At 37.5% G+C, this 27731-nt stretch overlaps 1 protein-coding gene and 1 long non-coding RNA gene across 12 annotated transcripts in view; one reads left to right on the plus strand and one right to left on the minus strand.

Annotated features, from left to right (window-relative positions):
• LOC106953706 (uncharacterized) lies at positions 1 to 24113 on the plus strand. The gene is made up of 3 exons (XR_001426246.1): positions 1 to 121; positions 10052 to 10057; positions 24103 to 24113. It is a non-coding gene; the product is annotated as an uncharacterized LOC106953706 (long non-coding RNA).
• The window catches only part of nav2a (neuron navigator 2a), a 119871-nt gene that overhangs the window by 61072 nt on the left and 31068 nt on the right, over positions 1 to 27731 (minus strand). For 8 of the 11 annotated variants that reach the window (XM_015042652.1, XM_015042647.1, XM_015042653.1 and 5 more), the window contains exons 3-7: positions 24949 to 25001; positions 14862 to 14934; positions 13960 to 14203; positions 12822 to 12878; positions 10685 to 10818 (exon numbers count right to left, since the gene is read on the minus strand). In XM_015042652.1, the coding sequence (XP_014898138.1) occupies positions 10685 to 10818; positions 12822 to 12878; positions 13960 to 14203; positions 14862 to 14934; positions 24949 to 25001 (561 nt within the window). Of the gene's footprint in view, positions 1 to 6184; positions 6241 to 10684; positions 10819 to 12821; positions 12879 to 13959; positions 14204 to 14861; positions 14935 to 24948; positions 25002 to 27731 lie in introns of those variants that run through there. The other 3 variants (XM_015042651.1, XM_015042645.1, XM_015042650.1) reach the window with 2 other exon arrangements.

A 27731-nucleotide genomic window follows, 5' to 3' on the forward strand; every position in this document is an offset into this window, starting at 1 on the left:
ACCAATCAGAGCCCAGAGGCGGGTCTTAGCGCTGTCAATCACTATGTAGCTAGCATAGCATGTTGTGAATGCTGAGGCTCGTTAGCATAGCCATTAATGACGGCAGATAAACAGTTTTCCTGTAACACATTTAACAGTGTGTATATGAGGTTGATTGACAGCACTAAGACCCGCCCCCTGTCTCTGATTGGTTGTTTTCACAGTTTATCTGTCTAATGTTTTATTATCACAACATAGTAATAGTTTTAACAAATATTTTAAAAAACATAATTTGCTAAGACAAATGTCATATTATTGCCTGTTTCATTAAAGTATTAGTTGTTTCATTTATTGTTGTGCAGATAAAAGAGAAAGTAATCACAATAACATTATGTTTCCACTTTTAATTGGAGAAAAAAGCTAATTTTGGCTCCTGAGGACCTTCAACTTGGGGAGTTTGAACCTTGGTACAAAAAGTTTAGACACCTGTGTGCTAAGGGATAAACCTGCCATGAGTTTGCTGTAAAAATCCCTCAGCAATAACAATAAGGGAGTCCATCATAAACTGTTTAGAAGAGCAGTGAGGAGCAGACTGGAGTGCTTTCAAGCCTCGCCAAGTAAGCCACATCAAGAAGCGGTGCTGCTGCACTTATAAGGTCTGCTTTTGGTCAGAGTTCTTCTGCTCTGCAAAAAAAAAAAAAAAAAAAACAGCACGACACATGGACTCAACCTAGTCTAAAAACAGAAATAATATCTCGCAACACCTCACTTTAGTTCCTGTCTGCATAAATCAAACACAGATCTTCCTGCTAAAAGCTGTAGCCTTTCATAAAGTAAAACTATACTGAGGGTTTCTGAGGTGGTCAACGTGCAGATTGCAGCTCCAACCGGCAACATTTGAATATTCAAACACCAACTGCCAGAGAGAGAGCGGGAGAGCGAGGGCCTGAGCTGGGCGGCGAAGACCCCCACCTTAGTTTGCATGAGACAACACAGACAAGATCCTCAGGCCAAGTCTCTCCTGCAGCCGTTTTCTCTAGTTTACATGATTTATTTGTTTGGTTATCTGATTACAACTGGAAACTAGAGATGCTTTGAATAGACTGTTTGTATTGTGCATAAGCCAAGATATAAAAACAAACCCCTGATTAAAAAGTCACAGTTTTGGTGACAGAAAAGAGGAAAACATGATTGCAATTTTCAGGCAAAACCTACAATATCCTGCAAAAATACAAAATCTTACCAGGTATTTTTGGTCTAGTTTCTAGTGCAAATATTTTCGTAAACTTTAAATAAAACAAAACTAACTTACAAGTAACTGTTCAGCAATATATAGGAGCTTGAATTGAGTCAATAATTTCTTAAAATTGATGAAAAAGTAAATAATCTTCTGGTGGAACTGGTCATTTATAATCAACATTAAGGAATTGGTGACTTAAAAGAAACTCCTACATCTTGCTGAAAAGCTATATGACTTATTTTTGTCATATTGTGTAAGATATGTGTGCCAAGATATTTGCAATAGAAACCAAAAGTAGTTGGTAGGATTTTGTGTTTTTGCAGTGCAGAGCCACATTCTTGTATTTGAAGAGGTTTCCTCATCACATCTCCTTGTTTCAGTAACAATTCATAGGATACTGCTGCACAGGCCTAGTGAGAAATGTCATTTATTATCAGAAATAACTGGACAGGTATTGAAATAAAAGGCATAGTGAAACTCCAGAAGTTTCTGAATTACATCTCAATTAATATAAAGTATCAGTCCAATGAATGAATGTTTTATTCACAGCAGCATTTACTCATAGTGGTAAACAACAACACTTTCATACTGTATGCACATTTTCATGAGGATCTCCCCTTTTATTCATGTTGCCAGTTCTTTCATGTCCTAATTGGAAATCGGCACTCACAAAGCAGCCTTCACTTTCTCCTCCTCTTCAGCGTTTAATGTGAGCAGCATGAAACAAAGCAGCCATTAGGAAGTAATTAGGGACCAATTAGATGCGCTAGTAGTTAGCTATTAACAAAGTGGGTCAGGTTTCTAATAGCTGGCTTCCTATTGGTGCTAGCTGAATAAGATGGGAACCACATCCAGCAGAGTGGGGGGAGCAAGGGGCCATGCGGTTCAGGTTTGGGGTGAATGAGGCTTTGATGTGGGCCAGCAGGAAGGTCCGGGCTCCCACAGAACTGGGTCAGTTTGGATTTTGGGTCAGAAAGGAACAGAGAGAGATGCGATGGGCATTGGGAGGCTTTTGACTTGGAGCCAGCGGGTCGCCGACAAGACCGGACCGTAAGGGACGAGGACTGACATGCTCCAGTTAGGCTGCCAAGTCGGGAAAAGAGAGATATGTTTTCCAGAGTTATGAGTGAAAAGTAACAGAAAATTGATTAACTTGGGATTCTGATCAGATCTGCTTCATTGAACAGGTTAGGGCAGGTCTACGGGCGAAACAAGACATGCTCACTACACTTTTTCCACAAAACCGTCCTATTTGGAGCTGTTTCAGGGCATCTTGTCACTTTAAATCCAAATAAGCTGCTGCTAGGCATGCAGTCCAAATGCAATGCTTACACTCCCATGATGGTGCAGTTATACAACCATACATCTTGGAAAAACAGAAGTGGAGTCTCCTGCGCAACCAACAAGAACACAGCAGGTGGTTTCTGAACGATGAGTCAACAACAGAAACACTTGTCTTTTCCAGCAGCCATTTTACAGCCATAAAACCAGACGACCAAATGTGTTGGAACTCTGCTGGGGTTGCTAGGTAACGGGCCAGGCTTCCGGGGTTGCTAGGTAACGGGCAGAGCCTGCTGATTTGTGACATTACATTCAGGAGGTATTTTGAAACGCCTCCTTTTCAGACACTAAAAAGCATTAACTTACTGCCAAAATCTATGAGTGTTTTTAAGCGTTTGGACCGTTCTTAGGAGCAGCAGAAACCAAAATGGCAGCACAAAAACTTAATAAAATAATTTGCACAATACACCTCTTCTAGCTTTAAAAATAAGTGGAGCAAATGTTTCATATGTTTTAAAATTTTAAATGACTAACACTTTAGCCTGTTCTGATTGATCCCAGTCCTGCTTTGGCACAGTTAGCTGAAGAATACTGATTGAAAGAATGGGATTGTCTCTGCAAAACAGCTTCAGATCCAGAACCAGTACTACTGAATACCCAGAATGCTTTAAAATCAAAACATTAAGGTCAAAGGTTATCCACTTAATCTTTTTCATATCTTTTTCATGTTTTAGTTATTTTTAATGTTAAATTAGTCACTGACTTTTTTATGTAATACTCCATTTTTTTTATACTTTTTTATTTGAATGGTGTCACTATAAATAAATCACTTTATGCTAAAAAACAAATGACTCACACCAATGACCATAAAATTAGATTTTCTACTTCAATGTTTTTTTTTTGTTTTCCATTTCCTGCAAAAAAGCCAGTAAGGAAGCACTTTCCTTCCAAAATAAACAAATTATTCCTCATGTGGTTTAGCTAACGGGTCACTAACTAAGCGACCCCGTGCAGCCTGAGGCAGAATCCTGAAATTGCGCTGGTCACATTTGTTCATTTTGCTGATTTAGGAGACATGCTGGAAGAATTTAAGTGTTTGACTTAACTGCTTAATTGCTGTGGTCATTAGAGATTAAAATGAAAAGCAGACCACCCTTCCTCGACCCCCTATACGTCTGAACATCCTCTAAGTCTGGGTCCTCTCCCTTCTGCATGAGGATAATATAAAAGCCTCTCCAGGATTCACACAGAATCGATTCTAAAGTTCTTTTCACGGCTCGTCACACTCATGCGTCTGTGAATATGCATGTGTTCAAGCCTGTCTGCACCAGAGGAAAAGAGGTTGCAATTTCACACAGTGTCAGCACTCGAACCGTCTGTGCATACATGTCTGAGCACGCCTGCCAGGTTAAGCAGAAACGGTTGGAGCTGTGTACATCTGCAGGGCCAGAAACTGAGGCGAATGCAGGCTGGAGCGCTGACGGAAAACAGGCAGTAAAAAGAAAAGTGACATCCGCTGATGACTCGGATCAAACGTCTGACACAGTCATGACTGTACCAGTCACAAGATATTACTGTCCGACTTGGGAACAAATCGCTTGGACATACAGGAAGTAGGGCTGGCCAATAGATCAATAACAACATATATCGCACTAGACATGTGATCAATATTAACAGATAATTACATTTTTAATATATGGAATATTCACAGAACCACATAGCATTCTGGGGGATGTAGGCAGAGGAAAGACAATGGCCGCTAGCTAAGTTAGGTAGCTGACATCAACTAACTCTTTGGTTTCCTAGCAACAACCTGTTGAGTAACTTGTGCTGCAAGGATATCTGGACTAAAAAATAGCAAAAAATACTTGGTAAAATTGTGTTTTTACAGTGTAGTTCTCATCACTTTTATTATCACAATAAAACCACAAAATGTTGTAATAAAACTTTAAGGGCATATCTCCCACCCATGCTTAGCATCCATTTCCCATTGACTTGACATGTTGCCCTTTGATGGAGTAGCACTTATTATGATATAGAAAATCATAATTAAAAAATAATCACTGAATGTAGTTTATCCAGAATAAAACATGGTTAGGCATTATTTTTATTTCCAGACTCATTCACTGATGCTTCTCTTTCGCCCTGCAGGTGTTTTTGCTTCCATATCAGATTTCAGTCGGCTCCTCTCGCTCCTCACGCATTGTGCTCCAAAAAGCAAAAGGGACAGGAAGCTTTTGTGATTTTTTTCTTTTATACTTTTTAAAGTTTCTCCATATGAATACACTCAAACAGTGACGCCACAGCTCATCAAGAAGCTAGTCACTCAGTAAAGGGAGCAGACGTACAAACTCCTCACAGAAACACACAGGTGCACCCTGCACTGCAAAAACACAAAATCTTCTGTCTAGTTTTTAGTCCAAATATCTTGGTACATTTCATGTAACTTTTCAGTTTTGTTTTAAGTAAATAATTTCTTTATACTGATTAAAAGTCCTGGTTTCATTGGCAGATTACGTCACTTATAATCAGACATTTCCTGAAACAAGTAGATGTATTCACGGAACAAAAATGCATTTTCACTCTTTTAAAAAGAAGCAATAACTGCATAAATGTGCACAGCTTTCAGCTAAAACTTTATTTAAGACAACATGAAAAATAGTTCTGACATCCTAAAACAGTGTAGCTGATATCCCTCATTTGTATTGATTGGTTTAAGCCAGAGTTGCCCAACATGTTACAAAGGATGTATTTGTACAAAAGGCATCAGTCAGGAGAAGGCTAAAAAGAATCCACAGCATTATAAATACTTCATGGTAATGTGAAAATAGCCCTCAGTTATTGTAAAAACTACAAGGAATTGCAACAGCTTTAAGAAATAATGATTAATAATGATTTATTTAATATGTAAACAATACACTGCAAAAACTAAAAATCTTACCAAGTATTTTTGGTGTAGATTCTACTGTGAATATCTTCATACCCTTGAAATAAGACAAAACTAACTTGCAAGTACATTTTTACCAAGATATAGGAATTTGTTTAAAGTAAATAATTAATTTAATATTGTTTAAAAAGTCCTAGTTCCACTGGAAGATTATTTCAATATTTTGATCTGAGTTAGTTATTACTTTTCAGTGAGAAAATGAGCTTTTTTAAAAGTAAATAATTCCCTAATATCGATGAAAACGTTGTAATACCACAGGAATTATTATTTCACTTGTTAGAAATAAATCAATTTAAGGAAATATGTACTGAAAACGAGTTCCTATATCATGCTAAAAAGTTACTTATTCGATAGTTTTAACTTAGAAAGTAGACCAGAAACAGTTGGTAGGGTTTTGTGTTTTTGCAGTGCGCTCTCTCTGCTCAGTGTAAATTAACAAACACCCAGATTCTGTCAGCTCCTATTAAACAGAGAGCAGAGCAGGACGCCTGTTAGCATGACTTCATTCTGGTGTCACAGCCGCTGACACAGAACAGCTCCGGCCCGAACATCTGAACCTGCAGCAGCAACGTTTCAAACATGCATGCAAAATTACAAGTTAGGAAAAAATCTATAAAAACCAACAATTAGAGATTGGTTGCTACCTCAAAAGGGGGGAAGAAGAAACTAATCTAAACTCTATAAATCTGTTAAAGGAACCATTTCTGGAGAGGATTTAGAAGTGGAAGCTGACAAACCTGGCTGGTGCTGCTGACATCAAGCAGGAAAGGAAAGTAGAGACTAAAGAAGATGGACAGCAGAGGAGAGGAGAGGCTCAAAGTGGCGTTCAGGGAGGAGGAGTGCGGTCCGCAGACAGGACAGGGGCGGAGTTTGGGAACAGGACTGCTGCGGTCATTTTTAACTCTGCACAGCCATCACATCTCTAACTTTATCGCACTTCGTCATGTTACGAGCAAAGGCTTTAATTTGTTAGGCTAACATAAAGAAGCATGTAATTACCAACTGGAAGGAGAGAGAGGCACGGCTTTCAACCTTTACAAATAAAAAGTATGGAGTTTATCTTTAGCAACCTAAAATGAAACTACACAATATGTAATAGTGTCATAAAATCCGCAAACACATTTTGCAATTCTTTATCCTAGAATATGTAATAGCATTATTATGTTTTCCACCGATTATCACAACATGCAGAGGTACACTGCAAAAACATAAAATCTAATCAAGTATTTTTGGTTTAGTTTCCAGTCCAAATATCTTGATAGATTTGAAATAAGACAAAACTAACTTACAAATAACTTTCATCAAGATATAGGAGCTTGTTTCAAGTCAACAATTCCTTAGTATTGATTAAAAAGTTTTAATGACAGATTATTCGACTTGTAAACTGTAAAAAACTGTGTTGTTATAAATGAATGTATCTACTAAACAAAGCTTTTCCATTAATATTAAGGAATTATTTACTTAAAAAAAGCTCCTATGACTCAAGCTCCTGAGTTATTTTTTCTTATTGCAAGAAATATCTGAACTAGAAATTTGACCAAAATACTTGGTAAGATTTTGTGTTTTTGCAGTGCAGAAACATTTTCAATGAAGTAATTTTCTTTTTATACAATTTTCTTTTTCCAAGTAATTACAATATACTCAGATTTCTCAAGTTAATTCAAGCTATGCTTACTAAAACTGCATAAGTTGATGTTACTCACTCAGTTAATTCAATGAAAACTGGAAACATTTGAGGCAATGAGTTTGTACATATTTTTTATTATGACTTTTTTTTTAGCTTTGTATCAATTTTATGTCCTCATCAAAAGCATACTTGGAGTGTTGCCTTGATTCTTTAAGATGTTTAAGAAATCTTTTAATCTCCATGGAAACCATTCAGATGTGAAAAACGCCTCAAAGTGCGGCTCTCCTTCAGTCAGCTCCTTCAGACTAGCCAGCAGCAATTAGCAAACACCTGGTGGAATTGAGCATTTCATTTTATAAGAAACATCTCAGTGAAATTCTGGAAAAAACACTGTTAAAGGGTTAATAGAGGAGCCATGTTGTGATGATTTCCTGAAGGCGGAGCTTCAGAAACTGCAGGAGCTTCTTAAAGAGACAGACGCCTCTTCCAAATTACAAAGTCAAATTTCTTTTAAGTCATATTTGATATATAAAGCATTTTTATAATAATTGCAGTTAAAGTTACTTGATTGTGCTATGAAACAGCTCTATGTGCCTGAAAAATGCATAATACTGCCATTTTAAGTAAGAAGAACTAACTAGGTTTTACAGTGCATGCGCTTCCTTTGAATGCTTATAAAAACGCCTCCCTTCTTAGAGTATGTTGGACATTTTTTCATTTATTTCCACTCTGTTCTTCCTGAGAGTCTGAGCAGCAGATAGTTTGCAAGTAATTGAGATCATCTGCTTCATTCATGCTTCACCCATCAGCTGACTGGTAACATCCCAGTCCGCCTGCATGCAGCCAACACCATTAACTGCTGCTTTTACGCACAGAAGCCACCTTTATGCAGCATAATGGGAAACCTTAAAACAGGTTCACTTTACTCAGTGTGAACAAAGGGACTCTTTCTTTCTGGGTCTAAACTAAGACAGACTTATTTAACAGCAAATAATCAATTAAAGCTGCAGTATGTAACTTTTATAAAGATGTTCAAGATGTTTTTTTATATATTTGTTAAAACTGGCACCATGTTGTTATATGAGGCAGATAATCTGTGAAAAGATCAATCACTGAGCTGATGATGACATGCAGCACTCCCGACCAAAAACAACCAATCACAGGCAGGGGGCGGGTCTTAGCGCTGTCAATCAAGCTCAAGGTAATTTTATTTTTAAAGCACATTTTCAGCAGCATGGCAGTTCAAAGTCCTTTACTGAATTAGAAGGAGAGACAAACAAAACAACAAACCAAAAGAAAGACAAAGTAAAAGTATAAAACTACATATTGGTTCCCCATGTATAATAATAATGATAATAAAAATACTTAGTCCATAGTATAGAAACTAGTAGGGGTTTCTTTGGTTTCATGTTCTGATAAAACTAAATGTTGGTTCTCTGTGTTTGGTAAGGCTAGTGAGGCATAAAACTAAATGTTGGGTCCAGTTGTTCTGGGTGGAGTTCTACATTTGTTCGATATAAATCTAAATGTTGCTTCTCAGTGTTTGATTCTTGTTCAGGGTTGTTAAGTAGATGGTACTTTGTAATTTTCTAGAAACAAGACAAAACTGACTTACAAACTAACTTTTTAGGAAGATAGAGGAGCTTGATTTAAGTAAATTACTCTGTAATATTAATTAAAAAGTACTAGATATACAGTCAGATTATTTCACTTATGTACAAAATGTCTTGTTGAAAGAGAAAATCTGCCAGTTGAACTATTACTTTTCATCAATATTAATGACTTAAAACCAGCTCCTACATCTTACTGAAAAGTTAGTTTTGTCTTATTTGAAATATATTAATATATTGGCACTAGAAACTACAAAAAAAATGGTAAGATTTTGTGTTTTTGCAGTGTTAGCCTGGCACTGTTTAACACAATGACATCTCTCTCTCCCCCCTCTCTCTCTGGGCGGTCAAAACTCCCTGTAATTCTGGGTAATGAGTTTAGACGTCGGACACTAACAAAGTCTATATAAAGGTCGGGTCCACTGAACGGTCGCTTCAAGCACCATTTATGCTAAATCTGCTGCCAAATACCAGAAACAGATTGTAAAAAAATTAAGCCTTTAATGCAAACACACCGTAGAGAGAAAACTTACGCTGCGATATCAAATTATAGTTTTATTTAAGTCGTCGTTTCCTGTGCTGAAAGGATTCAGAGGAGCTGTAGGAGAACATTAACATGTTTGCACTCCAGTTTTAAGAGGATCCTCTTGCTTTTCTTTGCTGGCTTAACAATTCGACCAAAACTGAGTGCTGCTTCTAATAAAATAAACACTTTCAGCAGGCTGCAGCAGACTGATAACGGCTGAAGTGTTTTTGGGGAGCCGTTCTTCGTTTCCACCACATCTCTGAGTGAAAACAGCATAAATTTCAATCAGGGTTGGGTAAAAGTCATCAGCTATTCTCAGAATTGCGAGTGATGTGGTGCGGAGCGACACAGAATGTTCTGTCCTTCTGCTGGACCGAACCCCAGCCTTTGATATGCTGACCGCCACATCAGGTCAGGGTACTGGGCCGCCGTATCGCGCTCTGCCTCACCGTGGTTTTCTGCATATCGTTCCGATCATTCCTTCTGTGCAGCTGCTTCAAATTATAGGGCTTCCTTAGACCGTTTTCATTTTGGCGTACCTCAGGGTTCTGCATTTGGGGCCCTTGTTATTTCTGGTTTTACATGCCACTTGCGCACATTTTGGACAGTTTTAAAGATGACTCATGTCGATGCTGATCTCTTCATGAGTTATGGAAAAAAAAAAAACATTTCTCACATGCTTGTTGCTAAATAACAATATCTGGCATTACATGCATGTCTTTCAGGGTGCATAACAAGAAGCTATGATGACTGACCAAGCCTCCTACTGGTCTCAGTCACAAGTTTCACCATGGATATCAGAGTTACACATTTAAACCATTTTCATTTTGGCATACCTCAGGGTTCTGTATTTGGGGCTCTTGATATTTCTGGTTTTACATGCTTCTTCAGAACATTTTGAACAGTTTTAAAGATGACTTATGTCAACGCTAATCTATTTTAGGCCTCATGAGTTATTGAAAAAAGCATATAATTCATGTTTTTTGCTAAAAAAAAAAATATTTGGCATTACTTTTGCCACATGATTTCTTTTTCTTTGACAGACACACACAAATAGTTTCACAGTATCCACAAAGCATTAGGTTAGAAATAAGGTTGAAATTTCCTAAACCAGTCACATAGAAAGAGCGATTTACATAACTAAACTGCAAATTGTAATTTCATTTAAGCATATTTTTAAAGTTATTGATGATTTCATTGGACAATCGATAAAACAGTAAAACTAGCAATTCCAACAACAAGGTAAGTTTTTTTAAGCATTACTGGAATTAAGAATAAATAAAAAAAAATTATGATCACAACAAAAAATCTAAGTTAACCAATCCTTTTGTGGTTTTTGTTAAAATACAAGATGAAACTTTGGTAGAACTTCCTCCAACAAAGATATGTTAAGTGGAAATTGTTTAAGGGTCTTTCTGGTAGAATTTAAACCGCAGGTGGAGGTACCTCTGCCACTGTTTATGAAGTTTCTCACCTTTGTTGGGATGTAAACTTGCTTTGGTCTTGTCGCTGCAGCCCTGACTGCGCCGGTTTCCAGCAGCGCTGACCGAGCCTCTGGCAGGGCCGTCACCGCCAGCAGTGGACACCCGTGTTGACGGGCCAGGAAGTCTGATGAACAGATCAGAAAGAAAAACAATAAAACAATGGAGGAGGGGAGTAAAGACATCTGAGCTTTCACGAGGGAAGTTTAAATGTGTGACATCTGATTTAACTCAGAAAAGGACTTTTTCACACAGAACAGATAAGAACCGGTTTAGGAAGGTCAGAAAGAGCTGCTGTACATTTCTAATTCTTATAAAAGTCTCCTAAAAATACATCTGTTATATCTTGTTTTATGCAACAGTCAAACAACAAAGAGAAAAATGGGTTTTGTTTCGACATACTAATGCAAATATTTAATACTTTGAGTAAAAACATCTGGATCTGATCAACAATCAAACATTTTATATTTGAAGCTTTTCCCAACTGTGCAGCTCATTAATTTATTCCACCAGATAGATTATTTCACCTAGACTGCAACGTTTTAAATTATTAATAAAGTCCACACGATTTCATATGATGGAGTATTACGGCTACTACAAACAGGTGGGAAAAAGGAGTAAAATAAGATTAATATCAGAAATTTTCTAGATAAAACGTGGAAATTTCTAAGTTTGAAAAGTCAAAAGTTTTCTACTTTTTTCTAGAAAATGTTTCGGATTAATCTCAAAATAAAAAATAAAAAAAAATTCAGCAAATTTTTAACTTTTCAAACTCTGAAACTTCCAGGTTTCTTTTTTCTTTCTTTCTTTTTTTAGATTTCCTCCATAAAATAGTAGAAATATTATTCAAATAGGAAAAGTGCTAAATTTTTCTGTTTTTATGACAAAACACACTGGCTATGCTACTAGAAACATGGCTAATTAAAGACTGTCACTGCACTTTGCTGACATTACATAGTATTGCATCTGATAAAAACAGCATTTTATGTCTAAACAAATTTTAACAAACATATTCACAGTAACTGATAATAAAAACAATATACTTTAATACTTTATTACTTTTAACACACCTTTTGAATACTAAAATACATTGTAATAATCAGGTAATCTAACAGTAATATCTTCACGTTGTAGTTATACAGGTTCACCAGAAGATGGAGACATTGAACCACATGTTAGGGGCCGTTGTGTCGACAGGAAGCAGGTGCAGCAAATCACATTTTGGGATGGGCTGCATGCAAAACCAGATCTTACATTCAGTTTAAAAGGGAAAGTTGTTACATTAGAGCAAAATTCATGCTGAGAGTCTGACAAAACTTCAACAAAACCAAACGAAACAGAACAAAGGCAAGTTTCTGTCACGCATCACTTCAAACGCACAATCCCTGCTGCAGGTTCTGTGTTAATTATTAATGTCACATTATACACGGAGAGGGGGACGTTCTTGTCAAGAAAACCAACCCACACACACTTACTTACCTAAGGGTTATCTAAAGGTCTTTTACAGCCCATTTAGCAGACCGGCCAAATGAGGCGTGATGCCAGAAACAGACAAGAACCCTCTGAAAGTGGAGCCAGGAGCTTTTGTTTCTATCTGCGGAGCACCATCACTCATGCATTATTGATGGTGCTTGTAGTAGAAATTGCCCTTAATCACAGACAAAGAAGCAATAGGAACTTCATAATGGTTGAAAAAATAAGTTGTCTCTGATTGGAGGCAATTTCTAGCATTCTACACTGTAAAAACATGCAATTTTACCAAGTATTTTTAGTGAAAATATCGTAGTCCACTTGAAATAAGGCAAAACTAACTTTTAAGCAACTTTTCAGCAAGAAATGTGAGCTTTTTATGTCAATAATTGCTTAATATTGATGAAAAATGTAATAAGTGAAATAATCTGCCAGTGGAGCCAATACTTTTCCATGAATTGAAAGGAATTACCTACTTAAAACAAGTTAACATATCTTGCTAAAAAGTTACTTTAGTCTTAGTTCAAGTGTACGACGATGTTCACACCAACAACTAGACAGAAACTTGGTAGACTTTGTGTTTTTGCAGTGTAATTCCAGGTAAAAGTGTTGGTGAGGTGAAGGAAAGGGCAGGAAATCAGGAGAGCAAGTGAAGCTGACCTAGAGCTCTTTTTCTGACCAATGGAAAACTTGAGAAGTTTACTCTGACAAGCATCCCTGGAGGAGGAGAAGAAGAAAAGAGACGGGAGACGTGGAGGAGGACGGGAGAGAAGCCATGTTTAGAAATTTAAATGATATGAAATGTGAGCAAGAAGATAGAAATGTCAAAATGATGGATTGAAGAAAGTGAAGCAGAACATTTCATCCACTCATGTCTCTTGTTAAAGCTGCAGTATGTCAGTTTTATAAAAATATATTTTTTTTTTACTTATTTGTTGAAACTGTCAATGTGTCGAGACAATTTACAGATAATTTGTCTTCTCCCAGTGGTAACTAGAAACAACCAATAAGATGATTGAATGCTGAGCTGCCATGAAGCTCAGCATTCATGACAGGCTATGCTAATGTTAGTTAGCATAGCTTGGCATTTTGCATTAAGCAATAAATCAGTTAATTATATGATAAATTAAAACTATATCAATGACTTACATTTGTATGATTTATTGTTTTTCTCTTTTCTCTCATTAAAGGACAATTCTAGTTTTGAATTGTCCTTCAAAACTAGCTCATAAAAATCTTCAGTCTGATGTTTTGGTCTCAACTAGCTCTTATTTTGAAGGACAATTTTGTTTACAGAAACTTCATAATTTGTTTGACTTGTTTTTATTGTTTTGTTTATTTGTTTTGGATATTTAAGCTGTCTTCCAGTTCCAGTGTTAAATGTTATTAGTGTATAAAGTTTATTGATCTTTGAGAATGTGTCCTTGGATTATTATTACTCTATTATTCCATTATTGTTATATTATTTGAAAATAATCTCAAAACAATATTATCATTTATCGCGATAACTTCTGGGACAATTTATTGTTTTGTAATCATGACAGAGCTAAGCATGTCCACCAACGACGGCAGATTTTCTGTGGCTGTAAGTTGTTTTCCACCATTAGCGCGTTCATGAGGATGATTGACAGCATTAAGCCCCGCCTCCTGGCTCTGATTGGTTGTTTTTGGTGCATTTCGAGATTATCTTTCCAGTCACAACAAGGTGACAGTTTTAACAAATATGTAAAATACTTTTTTTTAAGTTAAGTTGCACACTGCAGCTTTAATCTGCGCTGATCTGGCGAACCGGGCTCACCTGGACTGCATCTCGGCCTGTGCTGCTTTCTGTGCTGTGAGGGCGGGCGTCCCATACGGAGAGTGGCTGAGCTGTGCCGGAGCGCTGCTCTGCTGGCTCAGGGACGGGTGTGTGTTCTGGGTTTGGGCCGCCGGCGCGAGGTTGGGCTGCGAGTTCTGCCGCTGAGCCTGCTGCTGCTGCTGTTTGTAGCGGGACAAGCTGAAGAAGAGGCCAAGGATCGCCTTCAGATTCCCATTACGAATCTCTGAGGGTCAGACAGAGAATCCAGATCATTTATGTAGCACATTTCAGCAGTTTAAGGCACTTTACACTGTGAAACATGACAAAACATCAGTCAACAGTTGTGAAAACTGATGACATTACATTTTGTCATGTTAAATATGTTGGTCATTGTTCCAATGTGTGACTAAAGATCAACGCATTGATCAGTTTCTCAAGATCTTGCTTGGATCTGAACCCTGGAAATGTTCTTCAGGTGACAGAAGGCCAACTTTGTAACTGTCTTTATGTGTCTCTGAAGATTCAGGTCAGAGTTCATCACTACACCCAAATTTCAGGCCTGATCGCCGGTTTCAGGCTGTAATAACTGACTGGATTGTTCCTCTTTAGGTCCAAAGGTAATAACTTCAGTTTTGTTTCTGTTTGATTTGTTCTAAGCATCTTTTCAGCATGATTTCACCAGAGTCACCTGATGACATTGTAATGTAGAGCTGAGTATCATCTGCACAGATATGATAGCTAATCTTATTTCCTGTTACAACCCAGTGGGAGCATCTAGAATGAGAGGGATCCCAGGATTGCACCTTGGAGCACCCCAGACTCCGATTCAGGGAAAGCAGAACATGTGACGTGTTGAATTAGTAGATAAAAACCATTCAGGGTCATGCATCAGTCCAGCTCACCTTCTGCAGACAGACCCTGGATGTTGACTCCTTTAGCTGCCAGGAAACTCAAACAAGCATCAATGTTCTCAATCTGGAGAGGAAAAGACACAGAGGCAAGTCAACACAGACTCCATATTTACATTCTACATAATTCCACAACATAATTATTTAAACTAAATCTGTTAAAACGCATGTTTGGTAATGGAGATCTTTTAGGTGCAACGATTGTTTAAATTCTATCTCGTGGCGAATAAAGACTCATTTTGATGACATCGGTGAAACAAACCAAACATACATGTGTCAGCAGTCCTATACTAAAACAACCCCTCCATTGCAGCTCAGTTGCTATGACTACGGCCCTGGCAACCTGCTGAGCTGCCATTGGACAACAGGAGGATTTGATAGGTAGACTGGCTTTGTTACGGGATCGTCTGACCCATTATGCCCAGAATCTGATGACCGGGTCACATGATTATAAAGTAAACCACCTAAAACAAGTCATTAAATGGGAATGACCAAAGGTTGTAGGCGATGAGTAAACACAAAGGGTGACTCACAAAAGATATCAATATGGCGTAAAACACTCCTTTCTCATGTTACATTAAACACGCCGGCCTGATGTGAGACTCTCAGATGAGCAGAACATGACAGAACCGGCTTCACAAACAGACACAAACTCACAGAAACCTGAAAAAGGAGAAGAATATCTGAGAGTTGGGAAAACCTGGAACACTTACACATGGAAAAAGAAATCCTCAGAGGATATAAAAAGTAAAACGCATATAAAACTACACATTAACTCCGTTGGGTGTGGGCAAAAAGCAGTTGGGTACCATTCATCCAGCGATTAATGACATGATTACACCTAATGTGCAGCAGCTAAATATAGCCTGACCTACAGATTCTCCTGCCTCCAGCTGGGAGGTGAGAAGCTCAAACCAAAACGGATTTTTACATTTTCCACCATGTGAACTTTTAAATAAATAAATTCAATGACAGGGCATAAACCAAACTAAAGCTTCATTCTGTTTTGATGTTGGTCCTTCTTGTTCACTACAATATGAAGCAAAACTTTTGGATGAAAAGGACCAGTACTAAGCCAGTCTATAAGAAATATATCAATTAAAACATTTATTTTTAATTTCATTTGCATGATTTACAAGTTTTCTCTCTCTTTCTACCAAAAACTGGATGACCAAAGTCATGGTCTCAACTGGAGCATTTTTTAAAACTATTTTGCTTACAGAGACTCTATAATTCATTTTATTTCTTGTTTCTCTTGTTCTGTTTATTTGTTTTGGATAATTAAAACGTCTTCCAGTTCCGGTGTTTAAAAAAAGGCTTCGTTGATTAAAAGTTGCAATGTTGTTTGTGAAACATCTGGTTTTCTGTGAACCTGGGGCTCGACGATATGCGTTTCATATAATTAGATATTGATAATTGTTAATTTCTTTTGTTTGTTTAAATATCTGACATACTGCCAAACTGGTGGACTGACATTTCCTGATCTATCCACAGTTTTCACTCCACATCGATATTTTTTTAATTTTTAAGCAGTTATGAGGCACTTAACTGTTAAACTGTTACTGAGCAAGTTACTCAAAGGTTGTTGCTAGGTAACCAAAGTGGGGAGGGGGGGCTGCTTCTTATCCAGAATGTTGTTGCTAGGTAACCGAAGTGGGGAGGGTGGGGCTGCTTCTTATCCAGAATGTTGTTGCTAGGTAACCAGAGAGTGAGTGAGTTAGTTGATTTCACCAATCCAGCCCAGCTCAGTGGTCATGGGAGGTTGAGTGACTAAAGCCTTTCTGCCTATATATATATAGTCCTATGTGACTGTCATTAAACATCTTTTAATTTAATTTAACTCGTGTTAAATTAAACCTCCAAAGCCTTTCTGTGCTATTTTGGCGTATGAACAGGTCAAACTCCCCTGCTAACATATCTGTGATCTCTGATCTGAGAAACAGCTGTCAGTATAGCAGACATATGCTGTCCTTCTAGATGACACGGTGCAGCGTACAAGTAGGGCAAGAATGGGGACTATCGCCTTCTTTGAATACCACAACCTCCCCAAAAATAACCATCTTTGAAACACCGCTCTAACCAAGTCTTTCTTTAATACCCTGAATCTGAAACCTCACTTTGGTGACTGAACTACTCTCCCTGCCACTTTCTCTGTTGTAGCTGCAGTCTGAATAGCAGTCACCTTCAGAGAGTGTCGTCACAAATGCCAGGCCTGTCCTGCTGAGATGTACCCAGCCACGCCTCTCTGGGGGGCAAAACACTGAAACCTCGCGCTATTTAAAACCTCCAGGAATAAGAACGCACACACAGCAAAGGGGGTCCGAATCTGCAGCAAAACTCGTATTTAAGTGGCTCAGATTTCAGAGTCCACATCTGAAGATGATAAGAACTAAGGAGGATTTAACTGAAAAAAAAAAGGTTTCTGACTTCAATCTCAGACTTCTGAGGTTTGATATCAGAATTCTGAGATTAAATGAAACATTCTGAGAAAATCATCAAACTTCTTCTGAGATTAACGTCAGAATTCTGGAAAAAATGTCAAAATCCAGATAAAAACATCACAATTCTGACATGACAGTCAAATTTCTGAGAAAAATTGGAAAATTCAGAGATTAAATCAAACATTCTGAGAAAAACATCTAAATTCTGAGATTAATACTTTTTCCACAGCTGTTTGTTCCTGATTTTCAGAACATGAGAAGTTAAAACCAGCCATAATGAAACCATATTAAAATGCCAAAGTTCCTCTGAATCGTCAATCTTTTTAACTAAACCACTGGTTGAAGTATAACTAATACTTTCTGAGACTACAAACTCAGAAACAAAAAACCTTCCCAAAACCAAAAAAAAAAATCCTTAATGAGGATCATGTCATTATTTTATAGAAGAAAAAATCTTCAGCCTATAAGGAAACGCGATCTGTGCTGAAAATGCTGCAAACTGTGGCTGTTAAATCTATAAAATCCAGAATAAAACCTCCTTATCTGAAAATACCTCCAAACAAGTCAGACGACGCGTGTCTGAGGCCCGACTTCTCGCCGCGGCTCCGCCGTCGGTCACCGCCTGCTCCGGTTCCTGACAGCCGCACTGGGCCGGCCGGCCAACAACTGAACAAACACTTCCTACCATCACAGGGCTGCTATTGTGTGTGTGTGTGTGTGTGTAGGTGTGTAGGTGTGTGTGTGTGTGAGAGAGAGAGAGAAAGAGGAAGAGAGGTAGGGAGTACTTTTTTCTTGCAAGAACAGGATCTTGATGGCTTATAGTTACCATTTATGACTTATAACTTGACAACTGCTGGTGTTTTGCACTAAATTTAATTATTTTTAAGCTAAGCTAAAGCTACATAGCTTCTTGTTTTCACATATAACATAATAACTTTGATTTATCACTGATTTTTGACATTTTAATGGCTGCTTATCATTTCCTCATCTCAATTTTATTAACCTTTGAGACATGATATCTTCACTACAGTCTGACAACCACAAATGGAAACTAAAAGGTTTCCAAAAATATGGAGACATATGCAGCAACAAATTGTTGCTAATGCTAAATAACACAGAACTGCACTGAAGCCAGATGTTGGTCTGTAGACTGTACGCTGTAAAAAAACACAAAATCTTACCAAGTATTTTTGCTTTAATTTTCAGCATAAATATATCAGTACAATTGAAAAGACAAAACTAACTTTCAGGAAAATCTGAGCTTGTTTTATGTTAATAGTTCATTAAAATTGCTGAAAAAGTGACGGTTCTACTGGCAGATCATTTCACTTACAACAAGATATGTTTTCCATGTTAAAAGTGAAATAATCTGCCAGAGGAACTAGAACTTTAATATCAATTTCAAGTGATTATAAACTAAGACGAGCCCTCATATCTTGCTGAAAAGTTACCATTAAGTTAGTTTCGTCTTTTTTCAACTGATCTGAGATATCTGCAGTAGAAACTAGACCAAAAATACTGGGTAAGATTTTGTGTTTTTAAAATCTTAGTTTGCAAAATGAGACAAAAATGGAAGCCGCAGATCGATCTAAAGCTAACTATTTTTGTTTTATTTACCTAATTAAGACATAACATTATTTCTCTACCTATTAAAATGGATCATTGCCTGTTATTCTATCATCTTATTTTCAAAGAACAGTTCCCGTTTCGTTTTTAGAACATGCCTGAACTAATGTCTTTATTTTTAAAGGCCACACTTTTCCCAGATTCCTGGAGGGAAACTCTGTCTGCGCTGCTGATCAGCTGCAGATGACTTTCTGCTAAAAAACAGGAACACTGAGTGCATCTGCAGCCAGTGGCAATGCTCTTTTTCACTGCATAGAGAAAACCAAACCCCAGGGTCAAACACGGGAAGTTTCTCCATTCAGCCTGTTATTTCACCCACTGCTGCAGGTGCACCAGTTTTTTCCCAGAGATCAAAAAATGCAGCAAATGATTCACTTTTTCTCTTTTTCTAAAGTTGCTCTTCTCTTATCGGTTCAACATGTGATCATCCCAGCTCTGACCTGGTGACTAAACTTGGGATTTTCCCACGCACTCTCCACTGAAACACTCTTTATTCCTTACATACTCTAAATTGTTAATTTTCAAACAATCTTTGGCCATTTTTTTTCGTTGACAATAACAGTTTTGTGAATTTATATTAAATATAAATGTGGTAATATCATTTTCATTCTCCAAATCCAATGAAAAACTAACAGCATCAGAAATAACAAGGAATGAGGAAATAAATCAACTGTTGATTGGAATAAAATTGATTTTTACACTGCAAAAATAAAATCTTACCAAGTATTTTCAATCTAATTTTAGTGTCAAGCTCTTAATACATTTGAAATAAGACAAAACTAACTTACAAGTAATTTTTCAGCAAAATACAGAAGCTTGTTTCAAGTCAATAATTTCTTAATATTGATGAGAAAGTACTAGCACATAGGTCAATAGCGCAGGGCATTCTGGGAAAATACAGCCAAAACAAACGAGTTAGCATAGCGCTAGCAGGAGAAATGCATCGTTGTCTTTTACCAAAAGCCAAAGAGAAATCCTACAGTCGTTAAATCTGACGTTACTCCATTTCTGTTTACAGAAGCAAGTCGTTTCATTTCCTTCAGTGGTTGATGCTGCAGCGCCCCCACAGGTGAGGAGGGGAACAGGTTTTTCAAAGGGTTTGGATTGTTTGACGCAGAACAGTGAAAGTGAAATGCAGCAGCTGAAAATGTAACAAATGTTGCAACTTTGGTCTCGAATTGAACCAGGTAGTTTTTGACAGCTCAATACAGGAAGGCAAAGAAAAATAAAATTAACTTTTTGATACTTATATCTTCCTATTTTATAATTCTGAATGAGGAAATAGAGTCGAAGTGAAAGTTTGAGTAGAAAATTCAGACTGGTATATCTTTAACTCTGGATCATACCCACACTGCAAAAAGATAAATATTACCAAGATTTTCAGTCTATTTTAGTGCAAAGATATTAGTACACTTGAATTAAGAAGTAGCTAACTTTAGTAACTTTTCAGCATAAAATAGGAGCTTGTTTTAAATCAATAATCATTTAAAATTTATGATAAAGTGCTACATTCACTGGCAGATTATTTCACTTAGAAAATCTTAATGAATCTAAATGAATTATTTACTCATCCTGCTGAAAAGTTACTTTTAAGTTACCTTTGTTTTGTTTTAAGTGTAATAAGATATTTGCTCTGGAAACTTTTTCTCCAGCTTTTGCACTGTGTGAACATGCAGCCATGTGTCGGATCTAAAACAACCAAAACGGTTGCAAGTTCCCGTGCCTGAATGTGATTTAAATGCCAACTGTCTCTTTATAACAAATTGTCTCACAATTTATTTTTTATTTTTTACTTTTCCAGAAAAAACTGCTTACAATTTTGTCACAGACAAAATAAAATATCAAACGTCTGTTTCTAAAAAACGTGTCAAGCAGCAAACACGTGTTTTAAATCAAAGCTTAAACATTTAGGAAACAACACTCACCCGTCATGAAAAAGGAAAAGCAAATGAAATGTTGCCGAGTGTCGATTTGAACTGAAACTGACTTTTAGAGTGAAACCTGGAGGGATAAATCTCCGTACAGGAAAGCCTTAATGTCAGTTGAGATTTTAAACAAGTACACACAAGCAGGAAAACCCATTAAGTACCCGGCCCTGCTGGTTTTCACCCAGGTATAGCTGTCAGTTTCCCATTTCAACTCTCACAGTTCTGACAGCAGCAGGAAAAAAACTGCAGGCTAGCAAACATGCTATTAGCAACCAGAAAACAAGCAAAGCTCTCTGCTTTTCATCTGGATCACTTTAAAAACTGGAACAGGTTTTACCCATGTTTTACTGGCAGCCTGTGTGGTTTTCACAGCTCAGTGTGAAATTCACACCATTAATCTGGACTAAACCAACAAACGACAAACTAAAACTAAAACTGGGTGGTTCAGCACTGGGCAGGCCATGGGGTCTGTTTAACAAGGACGAGGCAGCTGTAAAAACAGAAACTCCTTCTGAAAACTGCAAAAACACCAAATATAACCAAGTATTTTGGTTTGCTTTATCTTAGTACACCTGAAATAAGACAAAACCAACTTACAGGTAACTTTTCAGCAAAATATAGGAGCTTGTTTTGAGTCAAATAACACTTAATATTGATTCAATAAAAGTACTAGGCTCCACTCATTTTCCCGACATAATCTGGGAGTAAACTATACATGCAGAAAAGTTACTTATGAGTTACCTTTGTCTTATTTCCTGTGGACTTATATATTTGTAGGCCTGTGCAATAACCAGTAAATGATTTAACAGCATGATGAATAAATAGGTTTTTCTCTCTTTCTACCAGAAATGTAATGACCAAAGTCTTCAGTGTGGAGTTTTGGTCTCGACTCGCTGTTTATTTGAAGGACAGTTTTATTTACAGAGACTTCATTATTCATTTTATTTGTTGTTTCTGCTGTTTTGTTCATTTATTTTTGACATTTGAACTGCCATCCAGTTAGAAACTTACTAGAATTTAAAGTTTATTGATCTTTGATAATGTGTTCTTACATTATTATTATTATGTCATTATCATTATATATAACATTGCAATAAATTCAGGGATAAATTATATTGTGACAGGCCTTTGATATTTCGATATTTGCACTAGAAACTAGACTCCAGTAACTTGGTAATATTTTGTGTTTTTGCAGTTGATTTTTTTTTTTTTTATGTTTTGAGGCCCGGGTTAAACTCAGCGCTGGTAATTGGCAGCAGCTCTGGAAGCTTTGGGAGTTTGAAGTGGAGTTTCTCCAACCAGCTGACAAACAAACTCCACAAACCTGAGTGTGTTTGTTTTGACGGAGCTGCAAACACAAAGCAGATATTTGCATAATGACTGCGGTTGCACCTGCCCTTCATGGCGCCGCGTTTCCTTCAAAGCTGACGAAGCTGCTGAGATTACAGCCAGAGATCCAATAATACCCGCCGAAGCTCGGCACATAAAGGCTCATTCAAAGCCATAAATTAAACACTCCGTCTATGAATATCTGAGATGAAATGTGTTTTAAAGTCTCTTTTGATGACCTTCTGTAAAGTGGAGCTATTTTTGTAATGCTAAGGAGAAAAGGAAGCTAAGAAACAAAGAATAACTTTAATTCAGATTAAAAAACAAAGCATGTACTGAAAGATTACTCAGCTTTATTTTCATATTATTATCACTTTATCTTTGTATTATTTCTACTTTATTCCCATGGCTTTATGTCTCCAAATATCATAAGTTTATTATAACTTTATTCTCCAAATATTATGACTTTAATCTCTACATTTTTTACCTTATTTATTTAAATATTCTGACTTTATTGTCTAAATATTCTGACTGCATTCTCATAAAATTTTACTCTCATGGTTTTATTTTATTTTATTTATTTACTCTTGTGTAAACATGCAATAAAACGTGAGAAAAAAAAAAGATTTAAGCATGAAAACAGACTGAGATCTGTAAAAGGAGGGCAGGCTGTCCCCTCATGGTTGGGCCTCCAGTTTGGGATCAGCTGTGGTTCCACCTCTGTCTCAGATGTTAAATTTGGGTGTGCTTGTCTCTCCCTGCGTCTCTCTGGAGCTCAGAAAGGCTTCAATAATCTGGCTGGTGGCCAGAAATATCCCCGCTCAGCTGGCGCACCGGCCCAATTTACAGCCCATCACAGAGCGGCGGCGGGCGGGCGGGCCGGCCTTGGGATGCGCCGCTCTGTTCCCAACAACAACAACAGAAAACAGCGTTTAGACGTTGAGAAAATCCGCTGCTCCTCACTGGTGTAACAAGATGAGGCATAAGTGGGTCTGAAACCCAAACCTGCGGTGCTTTTAACTGGGAGCCAACAGCCCCAAGTCTGGGCCAGATGTTTCACAGACGGTAGCCCGCTAGACCATAAAAGTAAATATAAATGGACTTTCAGTTCCCAGCTACAATCACTCACAGGGATTTCTGTGCCGCAGCTTCCATAGGGAAGAGTTACTACACACAGATGCACCCACACACACTGCTACACTGTAAAAAACAAGTTTTAATACAAACATTTTAGTCCACTTGAAGTAAGACAAAAATAACTTAAAAGTAACTTTTCAGCAAGATATAAGAGTTTGTTTTAATGAAAAACTCCTTAACATTGATCAGAAATACTAGTTCAGTTAGCAGATTAACAAGACATTTCTCCATGCTATAACTGAAATAATCAGCAGTGGAACTACTATTTTCTCCATCAATATTAGGGAATTATTAACGTAATAAAACCTCACATGGACTCCCAGCGCTCTATTGTTTGCATCTGGGAAATTCACACATCCGTACAACGCTTGGGGACGAAAAAATGCCATCCGTAGCCGCGCTGCCGCAGCAGAACAGTCCATTTAACTCAATGAAACCTGGAGATGATTAATTCAGTGCAGTGCACCACAGCAAAGGGAAAAATAGCGTAGAAAACCCATTAAAGAACAACTCAAAACTACTTTTCTTCTCACCGTCTGTGCTGGTTATGCTGCATGCAGACTCGTTGCCATAGCAACTCACAACAACGCCACAAAGTGTGTCAGGATTCAACACTAAAAAACACTCAAACATTTCCCACACCGAGAACAGAGCATTCAGTCTGTTACAGTCTGATGTTTTCAGGCTTTGCGATTATTAATAAGTGATCGCTGTGGTTGATTAGCTACCGCTGCTATTAGCTAAGGTAACAGAGCGGTGGTAGATTAGCTACAGCTGCTATTAGCTAGGCTAACAGAGCGGTGGTAGATTAGCTACAGCTGCTATTAGCTAGGCTAACAGAGCGGTGGTTGATTAGCTACAGCTGCTATTAGCTAAGCTAACAGAGTAGTGGTAGATTAGCTACAGCTGCTATTAGCTAGGCTAACAGAGTGGTGGTTGATTAGCTACAGCTGCTATTAGCTAAGCTAACAGAGCGGTGGTTGATTAGCTACAGCTGCTATTAGCTAAGCTAACAGAGCGGTGGTTGATTAGCTACAGCTGCTATTAGCTAGGCTAACAGAGCGGTGGTTGATTAGCTAATATAAACACCTGATCTATTGATGGCCTGTCAGAGTTCATTGTTCTGGTCGCATTTTTATTTTTTAACTGAACCGAAACACACAGAATTACACATCACATCTACATGTTAAGGTTGTCAAAGTCAAGCTAGCATATCACAACTACAACTACTTCCCTCTCCGTCTCTATTTTCCTTCTTAATTAAAACTTTTTCCCTTGTTATCCAGTTGTTGTAGTCTTGACAATTAGTAGCAAAGCACGGTGTTGTTTGTCCTGTTATATTTCAAATGTACATTTAAGATTTAGTGTGTAATATTCACAACTAAATAGCTAAAACCAATAATGGTAGTCACAATCGGCAAGCAGGTTTTTGCCCTCCAGCATGGAGATGGGTGTGCGTAAGTTCATGCTGCAAAAGAGTCCATATGTTCCTGAAAAGTTACTTGTAAGAGTTTTGTCTTTATTCAAGTGCACTGAGATATTTGCACTAAAAAATAGACCATAAATACTTGGTAAGATTTTGTGTTTTTGCAGTGAAAACAAAGTTTGGAGGTCACTTACCATCTGAGAACGGCTTTTGGGACACCCATTGATATCATCAATCTTCTCATTGGCTAAAGAAGAGACAAAAAAAGAGGGAAAAGAGACAAAATGAGGGAAGATTAGAAACTCATCCGAGTTTGTTCAGTAAATTATTCCTGTTTTAATCCAAAGGATGGAGACTCCAGTGTGTTTGAGTCCTGGATGGTCGATGCCTGAATGAGGGACATGAAACATTATCTGGGAGCGATGCCACCGACCAGCAGTGTTGTGTTGCTTTTTTTAACGTGTGTGTGTGTGTGTGTGTGTGTTGGGGGTGTTAAGGATCACTCCTGTCCATTAAAGGCCCAGCCCACAGCAGCTGAGACACGGCCGTCAGATCACAGCTGACAACTGAGCCAGCAGGACAGATTTCGGCATCTGAGACGCAGCGGGGCCAAAAGACCCGCTCCATCACAGAACCACCAGAAACAACCAACTAACCTTCATCTGTCCTTCAAGGCTAACCCCTTATTATTAAAGGTGGAATATTTCGCTTCTTTGAACAGGTTAGGATCGGTCTACGATCTATAATGTTCATCACATTTTTTGGTACAAAGTCATTCAGAGACAATAAGATTTTAGGCTGTTTCAGGGACTCTGCCACTTTAAATCCATTAAACATATGAACAGTGTTCTACCAATATATTTGATCAACCAAATGAAACCAAATATATTGGTTCCCTTGACCAGATATGGTCAGTGGGATCAAATAATCTGCTGCAGACCACGCCCCCCAACTCAATGTTTACACTCGCACATAAAAAATGGCTGCAAACAGATCTGAAATCATATATCTGTTTGTTTGAAGAGCAGAAGTGGAGAACACACCAAGAGGTTTCTGGATCGTGAGTCAACAAGACTCTTATTACAGCGCATAAAGAGGTAAAACCAGCTGACCAAACATTCTGGAACTCAGTTTGGGTTGCTAGGCGACGGCTGGGTTCCGCTGGGGTTGCTAGGTAACGGTTTGTGACTTTACATTCCAGAGGTTTAGGAAATGGCTCATTTTCCAGACACCAAAAGACATAAACTTATTGACAAAGACTGTCTGGGTATGTTTTTTAAGTGCTTTGGTTGATTTTAGAAGCAGCAGGAACCCAAATGTAATGACAAAAATGTGAAGTATTAACAAACTAATGGTTATCTTCTCTATTTATTTAGTAGTTTGCTGATATACTTTTGTGTTCCTGTCCCTTCAGAGCCAAAACACAAAATCTTAGTATTTTGAATCCAGTGTCTTGTGCAACTATCTTAGGACAATTAAATAAGACTAATACAGAAGATGATTATTGCCACTAAAAGAAATAAAGAATTCTGATTTTTGATCACATAAGATTCTGAATTTTTTTTCTCAAAATTCTGAGAAAAAAGTATTTTTCTTTTCTTCAGTGGCCCTAATCGTCCCCCTTAGACCAAATTACCTGACAAGTAACTTTTTAGCTAGAAATAGGATCTTATGTGAAGTAAGTAGTTCCTTAATATTGATGTAAAAATACTAGCTCCACTACCAGATTATTTTACTTATAATAAGAGTCTTCTTCAAGTAAAAAGTGAAATATTCTGTTAATTAAACTAGAACTTTTTCATCAATAATTATTTACTTAAACCAAGCTTCTATATCTTGCTGAAATGTTAGCTTTGCTTTAATTCAAGTCCACCAACACATTTGCGTTAGAAACTAGACCAAAATTACTTGGTAAGATTTAGTGTTTTGCAGTGTAGAGCTGCACAGAGACAGATCCACCTGAAATAAAAGTGATTCAACAGCTACATTATGGGAACAGAGGCTGTCTTCAGATAAAGGGGAAGTTTAAAATCTGGGTCAGAGGTCATGGGGGAAGAGCCGGGAGACGAAACAGTCACTGACACGCTGAGTCAGCGTTCGGTCAGCTGGTGTCGGCCCGTTTCAGCCTCCAGTCTGTCAGCGGACGCAGTGACAGCACAAGGGCGGCCAGACGAAATGACAAGACCGATGATGATGACGACTCTGACGGGGGCAAAGGTCAAGAAGACACAGAAACAAACAAATTTCACAGCCTACTTCAGGCGGTTACTATGGTAACGTATATGGATAACCGACTCTGGAGACATCCTGCATCACTGGAGGCTGAATTATTAACTCAACTGGGAAACAGTTTATAGACTGAGCAAATTACAGAAAGATCTGTCAGGTTTTTACATCTGACAAGCACTGCAAAAAAACAAAATATTACCAAGTGACTTTTGTCTAGTTTCATTAACTTAAAACTAACTTACAAGTAACTTTTCAGAAAGATATAGGAGCTTGTTTTAAATCAATAACACTTTAATCCTGATAAAAGTGCTAGTTCCACTGGCAGATTATTTCACTTAAAACAAGACATTTTTTCCTTAAGTGAAATAATCTGCCAGTGGAACTAGCACTTTTATCAGGATTAAAGAATTACTAACTAAAACAGCTTTTATATCTTGGAGATTTCTGTGCTGAGGTTGAGCTTTTTCTTGCAACTTTTGGAGCTCAGAAAAGTTTTCTTTATAATAGTAAAAAAAATTACTTTTCAAGGACTTGCATTTCCAAATTTGTTATTTTTTTAATTTTTCAAAAAAAAAAATAGTTTTTTCTCACCGATTTTTGTGTTTTTCAGCAATTTCCTCTTATTTTCTATTTATATACAATGACTTTAAGAAACCGTCATGGTGAAGTGAAAAAAAATAAAAAGTATTTTTTTTTAAAAAAACCACCTCTTTTTTAAAAAAAAAAACTTTTCCCCCTATTTTTTCTC

Source organism: Poecilia latipinna, unplaced genomic scaffold (genome assembly GCF_001443285.1).
Source record: "Poecilia latipinna isolate Pla-1442-1.1 unplaced genomic scaffold, P_latipinna-1.0 Scaffold598, whole genome shotgun sequence".
In the NCBI taxonomy this organism is placed as follows: Eukaryota; Metazoa; Chordata; class Actinopteri; order Cyprinodontiformes; family Poeciliidae; genus Poecilia; species Poecilia latipinna.